Source organism: Marmota marmota, unplaced genomic scaffold, assembly GCF_001458135.2.
Source record: "Marmota marmota marmota unplaced genomic scaffold, marMar, whole genome shotgun sequence".
Taxonomy (NCBI): domain Eukaryota; kingdom Metazoa; phylum Chordata; class Mammalia; order Rodentia; family Sciuridae; genus Marmota; species Marmota marmota.
Window position 1 is genome coordinate 12,483,439 of NW_025999998.1, and position 11,145 is coordinate 12,494,583.

At 32.9% G+C, this 11,145-nt stretch overlaps 1 protein-coding gene across 5 annotated transcripts in view; it reads left to right on the forward strand.

Moving 5' to 3' along the window:
• Positions 1–11,145, forward strand: part of Smc5 (structural maintenance of chromosomes 5) — an 86,404-nt gene that overhangs the window by 57,126 nt on the left and 18,133 nt on the right. For all 5 annotated transcript variants that reach the window (XM_015492913.2, XM_015492914.2, XM_048806877.1 and 2 more), the window contains 4 exons: positions 2,210–2,383; positions 2,487–2,656; positions 4,562–4,685; positions 5,335–5,457. In XM_015492913.2, the coding sequence (XP_015348399.1) occupies positions 2,210–2,383; positions 2,487–2,656; positions 4,562–4,685; positions 5,335–5,457 (591 nt within the window). The remainder of the gene's footprint in view (positions 1–2,209; positions 2,384–2,486; positions 2,657–4,561; positions 4,686–5,334; positions 5,458–11,145) is intronic.

Sequence of the window (11,145 nt, forward strand, 5' to 3'; positions counted from 1 at the left end):
GTGAGGCAGGCAGATTACAAATTCAAGGCCAGCCTGGGCAATTTAGTGAAACATTGTCTAAAAATAAAATAAAGAACAGGGCTGGGATGTAGCTCAGTGGTAGAGTTATTACCTAGGATGCATAAAGCTCTGAATTCAGTCCTCAGGACCACAAAAACAAAAAGAAGGAAAAAAGAAAAGGGCCCTTACCAACTCATTTCGCAAAAAAAAAAAAGAGTGCTTGTACCAAATTGCCTATATCTTTGGTTAAAATGACATATTTGTAGGATCACTTGGGAAATAAAAATTTAGAAATCTCTATATGGGGGTACCTCTCATGTGTCTTAAGTCAGTGAGATTTAGAAAAGAGAACAATACCATCTATGTAGATGAAACCAATTTATGTCATAATTCTAAGAATAGGTAGAGCTATCTCTGGAAGTAAGGGTAGAAGTAGTAATTCTTTATTGATGGGGAAAGACGATAGACTTTCATAGCTTTACTTTGCGGCAGAAAGGAGCAATGATTGCATTTGGAAAATCTTTTGAATGATGCTTCAAAAGATTCACCTTTTTTTTTTTTTTTTACATAGTTCCTGGTTTATTCTTTTTGTTGTTGTTCTAATTAATTATACATGACATTAGAATGCATTTTGACATATTGTATACAAATGGAGCATAAGTTCTTAGTCCTTTGGCTATACATGGTGCTGAGTCACTCCAGTAGTATAATCATACATACATGCATATAGGGTAATAATGTCTGTCTTATTCTACCGTCCTTCCCAGCCCCACCTTTTGTTTAAGTCACAGTATTCAATTCCTGTAACTCACATTAAAATAAAATTATTTCTTCTCTTACCCTTTCTTTTCAGATATTTTTCATTCACCTTAATCTGTTTGGTATTTATATAAGTAATAATATTTTTTAAATTCTTGATTATATTGAATGTTTCTTATACTTGATTGTCTCAATGCCCAGCCTTGTGCTGTGTTGTGTAAAAATAATTTAAATTATGATGAGATAATTTTTAGACATGTATATGTATAATTAATACATGTTAGGAAGTGCTTCAAGCACCTGGTAAAGCTATGGTATTATCTTGGCTATCTTTCACAATATACAAACTTTTATTGAGAAATTTTGTACCTCAGTTCTTCTGTTTGTTTCATGTCTAGAAATGGTTATAATGGCTGTATTTCTTCCTTGAATAAATTTTCTTTTTGTTTCATTTTTAGGTAATGGCAATAATAGCTATATTTCTTCCTTAGAATAAAAATATATTCTTTAGTGTATGTTTTATTGTCAAGTCTTAAATATATTAAGTTCTCTAACAGTGATTATACACTATTTATGGGATTGTTCTCCCACTAATTTCTAAGATTCACCTCTTTGGTTAATCTTAGAAGTCTACTCACTTTTTTAGCTTGAATATCCTTTTTCTAGGAATGCCCTCCTCTCGTTATCTCGGTCAGTTAAAATCCCAGTTAAAACTCATTTCCATGAAACTTGCAAAGGCTAACCTCACCTGGTCTGTACCTTATTACAAATTTAGAATTTAGGATGACAGTTTATAACCCTGTTGACTAAGTGTACTTAAATGTGTCTTATCTGTTCACTTAAATTATAAATTTTTAGAAGGAAATAAGCCATAATAGCATTGTTATTAACCTTTAAAGATTTGGGTGAAAATCCATCATAGCAGCCTACTCTTGATAAATATGTAGAAACAAAGATCTAATAATGTTTTTATGAGTAGAATGGTTATGCTTATGAACCTCCTTGTATAAGTTCTTGAGAGAAAAGACCTCAAAAAAGGTGAAAATAAAAGATTATATGTCTTTGAACAATACAGCCAAGGGAGGACATAGTAAATTACTTAATCAAAATAACAGTATAATATACTGGGCACCTAATTCCTCTGGTGTATTCTTTAGTGTAATAAAGCTCCAAATGTATAATTGGGAGAGAGTGGAAGTATAGCTGACTTTGCTAGTTCAGTTTTTTCCTCACTCTTCCCTCATTTGGTTTTTCAAAATAATAACCTAAGTTGTATTATTCACCCTTTTAGAGATGTTATTGGATAGGATAAGGGGGAAAAAAAGAAGAAGAAAGTATACCTAGTGTGTTTTGATCTTCCAGAATTTACTTAATATATGGTTTTAATTCTTTAGTCCTTTAAAACATGTCTTTCTGTTAGATGCTCATGAATTCTTGTTTAACATTATAGGTAATACAAGAAACTCGATTAAAACAAATTTATACAGCAGAAGAAAAGTATGTGGTGAAAACTTCTTTTTATTCAAACAAAGTTATTTCTAGTAACACATCCCTGAAAGTAGCCCAGTTTCTCACAGTCACAGTGGATCTAGAACAAAGAAGACACTTGGAAGAACAGCTAAAGGTTGGTTAATTGGATTTAATGGTTAGAAAAGAATATTAAATGGTTTTCTAATGCTTTAACTAGAACTTTTAAAAATATGTTGACAATTTTCAATATTCCCTAGGAAATTAAAAGGAAATTACAAGCTGTGGATTTAGGATTAAATGCCTTACGTGAGACAAACAGGCATCTAGAACACAAAGACAATGAACTGAGACAAAAGAAGAAGGAGCTTCTTGAAAGAAAAACAAAAAAGAGACAACTGGAACAAAAAATTAGTTCCAAACTGGGAAGGTATCTTTTGGCCTTTTCCAGGGAATGATGGGAGTCCCAAGCACTGCATGGGAAACTACTAATTAAACCCTGTGTCCAGGCATGGTAACGCACACCTGTGATCCCAGCTTCTCAAGAGGCTGAGACAAGAGGATCACAACTTAAGTGTGTTCTGGGCAACTTAGGAAAAACCGTATCTCAATATAAAAAAAGTGGGGTTGAGAATGTAGCTCAGTGGTAGACTATACTTGGATTCAATCCCCAGTACCACAAACAAACAAAACCCCTGCAACAACACCACATTGCCACAAACACATTTTATAGTAATTTCTCTCTGAAATTTTTTCTTATTGCTCAAACACAATTTTTGTCCATAGGGGAAAGGGAGGTGAATCTTAAATGCTGTGAATTTTTCTATTCCAGTCCCTAAACCCATTTACATGGTTAAAATTAATGAGTCCCCTGAATAAATTTTATTTATATGGATTACATTATTGATCTTTACTGTATTAGGAATTAAAAACCCAGAGTGTTGCTGGGCATGGTGACACACACCTATAATACCAGTAGCCTGGGAGGCTCAGGCAGGAGGATTGTAAGTTCAAAGCCAGCCTCAACAACTTAGTGAAGCCCTAAGCAACTCGGTGAGACCCTGTCTCTAAATAAAATAGAAAAAAGGGCTGGGGATGGGGGCTCAGTGTTTAAGTGCCCCTGGATTCATCATTCCCTGGCACACACAAAAAGGTAATATGCCGTGGTTGTTTGAAGTAAGATACATCTATGTAGTCTAGCTTCTTAGAACATTTTTTCAACTTTAAACCTCTTTTTGTTTTTTAACTTTTAGCTCTTCACTTCTATGTTTGGTCATTTGCAGTATATTTAATCTTTACTGTGTGACTACTGTAGTAGATTCATTGTCTGAAACTAAACTTTCTCCTTATAAGATAATGTTGGATTTGGGGGGGTAGGAGGCAATGAAATGACTTTTTGGGTTCCTACCTTTATTTATTTTGGGATATACAGGGATGACCTGGTTAGTAGTCTCTCCCTGACTAGTCCCCTCTCCATTTAGTTCAGAATACTATTGAAAAAAGAAATAAATAAAACAACCAGAATGTCCATCCCAACATACTCTTAACTTGTACCATTTAAGCCACTCTGCAACACCCACTGAACTTGTTCATTCTTATTTATTACTGCTTCTATCCTTTCTTCTTTTTCTTTGTGGGTAGGATGGTATAATGCAAAGAGCATGAATTTTGATGTTAAATACATCTTACAACTCAATATCTGTGATTTTAGGTAATTTATTTAAATTTTCTGAGCCTTAGTTTCTTCATCTTTAAAAAAGTATGGTTTTAACTTTTCAGATTGTTATTGTCTTTTAATTCTGTTTTTTACCTACTGATCAGTTCTCTCGATGTAAGCTCCTTAAGGGAAAGGACAGTGTTTCATAAATAGTATTAATAACAGCAGTAACAGCTTCTACTCTTTAGTCAGTTATGGGCCAGACACTATATTAAATATGTCGAGTGTTGACCTTTTTTAATCTTCATATTCCTGTAAGGGAAATACTAGTATTATCTGCAATTTACAGATGACAAAACTGAAACTCATAAGAGTAACTTGTCCAGGTTTCCACTCTGCATGGATGAGTGGCACAAAGGACATTTGTAGCCACCTGTCTGGCTCCAGATCCTTTACCATACCATTAGTATTATCAGACTGTCCTGGTAAAGAATAATCTCAACAAATACTTTTTGATTTTTTATTTGATTGCATAAAACTATTTAATCTAGGAGCTAGCAGTTTATACTTTTGAATTGGATTGCTAAATATAGCACAGAAAACTGCAGGAGACTTAAGCCTTTGGTTCATTCCTTTTGTTTAACTTTTGATTTCTACATCATCATATGTGTCATACAGTTTAAAACTGATGGAACAGGATACTTGTAACCTTGAAGAGGAAGAGCGAAAAGCAACTACCAAAATCAGAGAAATAAACATTCAGAAAGCAAAACTTGTTACTGAATTGACAAACCTGGTAAAGGTAAGTCATTTTCTTAATTTTGAATAATTTTTAAAATAAATGATAGAGTTGGGTGTGGTGGCACATGCCTGTAATCCCAGTCATTTGGGAGGTTGGGGTAGAAGGATTATGAGTTCAAAACCGGCCCCAGCAGCTTTAGTGAGGCCCTAAGCAACTTAATGAGAGCCTGTCTTTAAACAAAATATAAAAAGGGACTAGGGTTGTGTCTCAGTGGTTAAACACCCCTGGTTCAATCCTGGGTGCAAAATAATAATGATAATAACTGGTTAAAAAAAAAAAAAAAGGATAGTAAAACTTCAGAGTGCTTTATTGGAGGTAAGGTCTTAAGCAAAAACTTAAGTATTAGTGATTTAACTAAATTAGCTTAATTTATTTTTTGAGACAGGGTCCCACTAAGTTTCTTAAGGCCTTGCTAAGTTGCTGAGACTAACTTTGAACTTGAGATCCTTCTGCCTCAGCCTCCAGAGCCAGTGGGATTACAGGTGTGGGCTACCACACATGGCTAAAAAATGTTGTTTTTTGTTTGTTCTTATGATTTATATTTTCATTTTAAAAAATAAAGTTTGGCATTTTCATACTTCTAAAGCATAGATAACATAAAAACAATACCCTTAGGAAAAGAACTAAACTCAAGGATTTTTGTCCCTAGATTTGTACTACTTTGCACATAGAAAAAGTAGACTTAATTCTTCAGAATACTACCGTAATTTCAGAAAAGAACAAATTAGAATCAGATTATATGGCTGCGTCATCACAACTACGCATCACAGAGGTATGTTTTTACCTTTATTTTATATTTTGAGATTCCAGTCTCTGACTAGTTTAAAAACGTGTATCATATGTTATTACTTGCAGTATGATGATATTTATGCTATTTAATTTATAAATTTAATACATCCTGCCAATTGAGAAAGTAATACTTTAAAGACTTAAAGGCTGTATAACCTCATCAATTTAATCTTCTGTTAATATCTGGCTGTGAAATGATAAATACTGAAATAGTGTGCATAGGGAAGAAAATGTGATACAGTATATTAACTTCAACCCAAAGAAGATCTGGCAACAAGATGGTAGTTCTAGTTTATTATTATAATTTTTAAATAAGTAAAATATGATCTTCTGACCTCACTTTTCAAGAAGGGGTCAGAAGATCGTATTTAACTTATTTAGAAATTATAATAATAAACTAGAGCATTTTCTTTGTAATTGTTCAGGAGTAGGAAAAAGTGAGGTTAAAAGCTACAGATGAATTCTATTTAGGGCAGAGGGATGAGAGGAAAAAGGAGTGGGCAAGGGATTAGCAAGGATGGTGGAGTGTGATAGATATCATTATCCAGAGTACATGTATGAAGACATGAATTGGTGTCAACATACTTTATATACAATCAGAGATATGAAAATTTGTGCTGTATACGTGTAATAAGAATTGTAATGCATTCCACTGTCATTTATTTTTTAAAAAATTTTAAAAGCTACATTCATTGTAAACAGATTTTATTTTTTTTCTCCTTTGGACTGTCTTCCAGTAAAATAAACAAAATTTGAGAGGCAAATTTAGCAGAAGCAAAATGAAACAGTTGTATCTAACTTTGAGTTAGCAGTATAGCATCACAGAAAAATTATTCCAAATCACTTTGAGCATAGCAGTTTGAGTCTAAAGACCTAAAGAAAAAGAAAAAAATTATTTAAAAAAAAATGTTTTCAGGGTTTATATATATATAGTTAATAACAGTATTTGGAATGTTGAAAATGTTATAGGGTAAAGCAAATAAGTATTATGTTAATGTCATTAGAATTTTCAGCATAGAATTTTATATTAGATGTAAAATAAAGAAGATGAAGTAATAAAAACTTGAAAGGTGTTTATTTGAATTGGAAGTATTAAAAAAGGCTATAATGTATTTTTTCTGAAAAAAAGGAAAAATAATTTCTTCACTCTGTTTACTGAAATGACTTAGATTATGACCTCTAAATATTATTTTCTACTAAAATGACTCATTGGAGAAGTGACTGATTCTGATTTCCAGGCCCAGGAAAAATATATATAAGTAACCCTAGATCATCTTGTCGTATGGGAAAGTAAGAAAGTAACAAAGACAACTTGATTGTTAACAGATCTCAGTAACCTACATGAAGACTCTCCTGTTGATCCCTAATGAAGGGATCCTACGTGAAAACACAAATGTCTAAATCCACAAATTCATGATACTGAAAAAATAGTATTGGTCACTTTGTGTGATATTTAGGCAACCAACTTATTATTTTGAAAAATGATAAAGAGAATTTAAGCATTTATCCTACATTTCTTATGTAAACTATTGTTTTTGATAAATAAATGAGAGAGGAATTTTGCTTTACAAAAATATTCTGATGAATGAAAAAGGAATTACAGGATTAGTATATCACCACTTTGCAGCTGCTAATGAATCAGTATGTCACATTAGCTAATACCAAAAAGCCACATATTTTATATATATTCTGGTAAAAGGGTATGCTATCTCCTATAGAGTAATCTTGTGAAATAATCAAATTCCAGTCTTCATAATCCCTGATAGCAGGGTTTCTCAGCCTTAGCACTATTGGCATTTTGAACTGAATAATTCTTTTTGTGAGAGGCTTTCTTATGCATTATAGAATGTTTAGCAGCACTCTGGCTTCTGCCAACTAGGTGATAGTAGTAATACACACATTAGTAGTGATAATCAAAAATGTCTCAAGACATTGCCAGATTTACTCTGGGTAGTAAAATTGCCCCTCAGTAGAGAACCACTGATCTAAAATTCCCAGTTTTCAGGAACTGTAAGAAGCAAGAAATACATTAAAGGACACAATGCAAAATAGCAAAGTCCAGAATATAGAGGACCCGTAGGACAAATGGTTTACTTAAATACTTTTTATTAGGGGCTGAGGCTGTAGCTTAGGTAGAGCGCTTGCCTAGCTCATGCGAGGTGCTGGGTTTGATCCTCAGCACCACATAAAAATAAAGTTAAAAAAAAAAAACTCCTGAAGCTTAAAAAAACAACAACTTTCTAATAGAAATACAATGTAAGATGTTATGTGTAATTATACTCTTTCTAATGGCCAAATTTTAGAAAGTAAAAAGAAATAGATTAAATTAGTTATAAAAGTATATTTGGCTTTATAGGAAATTTATTAATTACCTGTTCTATATCTCCTTGTCATACTAAGTCTTCAAAATAATTGATTTTATGCTTAATACATCTCAAGTCAGATGATAATTTTCATCAAAAATATTTTATCTGAATTTGTATTTGATAAAACTTAACAATTGCAAAAGTTGGTTTTTACACCCAAGTTGCTCTAAACATGTCTGATAGTTGGAACAAATGTCAGTTGCTAATTTAAATTAAAATTTTTAAATTCAACTCCTCAGTATAACATTAGTTACATTTTAAGTGCTTTTTGATGCCTATTTTATTGAACAGTGCAGTTTCTAAAATAAGTTTCAAGGACAAAAGTAAACTAAGTTTAAGAGGACTTAAAAACCATGTTAACCCAAAGTTAACTAAAAGTAATGTGTGGACCTAATTTTAATCTTGAGTTGAATAGATCAACTATAAAAACAATTCAGAAGAATATGAATACTCACTCAGTGTTTGATGCTAAAATTATTGATGGCGTTTTAAGTTTGATAATGGTATTATGGTTGTGGAGTTTTAAAAAGTTTATCTTCTAGACATACATTGCTGTAATATTTATAGGAGAAATTGGAAGACATATGAGATCACTTAAAACAGTCTAGAGAGGGGTTCATGTAGGAAAGGAGTATTGGTCATGGATTGAGAATTGTAGAAGCTAAATGCTAAGTACATGAAGGTTTATTATACTATTATCTACATTTATATGTTTGAAATTTTTCATAGTAAAAAGATAAAGCTTGGGGCTGGGGTTATGGCTCAGTGGTAGAGTGCTCGCCTAGCGCGTATGAGGTCCTGGATTCAATCGTCAGCACCACATAAAAAACGTATTGACCGCTACAACTAAAAAATAAATATTTTTTAAAAAGATAAAGCTTCCATTCTTGGTCATGCTGAAATAACAGGGAGCATGATATTTACCCTCTCACTATAAGCCACTAAAAAATATGACAAAATATATGAAGCAGTTGTTGGCAGCAAAAGGCATTGATCATGAAAGAAGGGGGGAAAACAAGTTGAGCCCTGTGATTGCTGCAGTTTATGACCTGGAGAGTTTCCAGACCAAAGGGCAGCAAAGGAGAACTTAATGTGAGAGATACATAGTTCTACAGATACTACAGACATTAGTGGATATTAAGAGATATGATCAACAACTTTGTGTCAAAATTTTTGACAAATTAGATAAAAGGAAAATTCCTTAAAAGTCACAAAACTGCTACACTTGTCTCAAGAAGAAATAAATAACTATTGTAGCCCTATATATTACAAGATTGAATTTGTAGTTAAAAACATTCCCACGAAGAAAATGCAGGTCCCAGACTCTTCACTCGTGAATTCTTTCCGTGCATTTAAAGAAAGAATTAATCTTTGTTCTATCTCAAGTCCTACAGAAGGTTAAGAAAAAGGAATACTTCTTGACACATTGTATGAGACCAGCATTATGGGATATAAAAACCAGATAAAAACAATATCTCTCATGAACACAGTTGCATATTTTTTTTTCTTTCTTTCTTAAGCCTTTTTTTCCTAACTGGGTGCAATGGCACATGCCTATAATGCCAGCAGCTGTGGAGCATGAGGCAGGGGGAACCACAAGTTTAATTTCAGCCTCAGCATTTTGTGAGGCTCTTAAGCAACTTAGTGAGACCTATCTTAAAAAAAAAAAAAAAATTAATTTTCTGGAGCAGTTTTGAGTTCATAGCAAAACTGAGTGGAAGCTACAGAGATTTCTCATATGCTACTGTCCCCATACTTGCACAGCCCCATCAACTATCACAGTGGTATATTTGTTATAGTTGATGAATTTACATTGACACATCATAATTATCCAGTCTGTAGTTTTGTTAGGGTTCACTTGTTGAACGTATACACTCTGTGGGTTTAGACAAATGTATAATGGCATACATCTACCATTAATAGCATCACAAAGAATATTTCCACTGCCCTAAAAAAATCCTCCATGCTCTACAGATGTAGAAATTTTTAATAAAACGTTAACAAATCAAGTCCAACAGTATAACAAAAGGATAATACATCTTAACTGAGTTTTATCCCAGATATACAAGGTTACTTTAACATTTGGAAATTCATTGGCGTAAGTCATTGTATTAACAGAAAAAAACAGATTATGTTCTCAATTTATGCAGAAGAAATATTTGATAGAAACCAGTATTCTTTCATGATAAAATCTTTCTGCATCAGGAAAAGAAGAAAACTTCCTCAGTCTGATAAAGAACATCTACAAAAATCTTAACTCATACTACACTCAATGATAAGAGACTATTTACTTTCCTCTTAGAATTTGGAACAAGGAAAGTATCCATACAAACCACTCTTCTTCCACATTGTACTAGAGGGTCTAACCAATACAGTAAAGTAAAAAAAGAAATAAAAGACATACCAACTGAAAAAAAAGAAACCTAGTGATTTCAGACAGATGTGATCATCTCTGGAAAATTTAAGGAATCTCTAAAAATGCTACTAGAACTAACAGTAAATTTAATTCATCAGGATGAGTTGTGGCTTCGTCTATTAGAAATGAACAGTTGGAAACTGAAATCCCCCTCATCCCTGGTACTAGGTGCCTTGTCACTGAGCTATATCCCCAGTTCTTTTTATTTTTTATTATTTTTTTTTTTTATTTTGAGACAGGAGCTTGCTCAGTTGCTTAAGGCCTCAGCCTCTTGAATTGCTAGGATTACAGGTGGGAGCCACCTAGCTTGGGAATTAAAATTTAAAAGTAGTATTGTTATAATAACACCAAAAATACAAAATATTTGAGAATATATTTCCAAGGCTCATATACTGAAAGCTACAAAACTTTAATGAGAAGTTTTTCCTAAGAGAAATTAAATACATTGTCTCCTGGATCAGAGATTCAGATTTTGTTAAAAATATCAAGGTTTCTTCAAGTCTATAGATTAAATAAAATTCCCAGGAAGTTTTTAGGAGAAATTGACAAATAGTTCCTAATTACAATGAGTTTAAAAAAATGAAAACAGCTCTAAAGAATGGAACAATTTTCATCCTAGCAGCCTGGGAGGCTAAGGCAGGAGGATCACGAGTTCAAAGCCAGCCTCAACAATAGCAAGACACTAAGCAACTCAGTAAGACCCTGTCTCTAAAGAAAATATAATATAGGGCTGGGGATGAAGCTCAGTGGTCAAGTGCCCAAGAGTTCAACCTCTGGTACCCACCCCACCCCCAAGAAAAAGAACAATTTGCGGGATTCACATTTAAGGCTTTTAAAGTTACAGTAATCAAGATAACATTTTTGTAAAAAAAATATATATATACTGTCT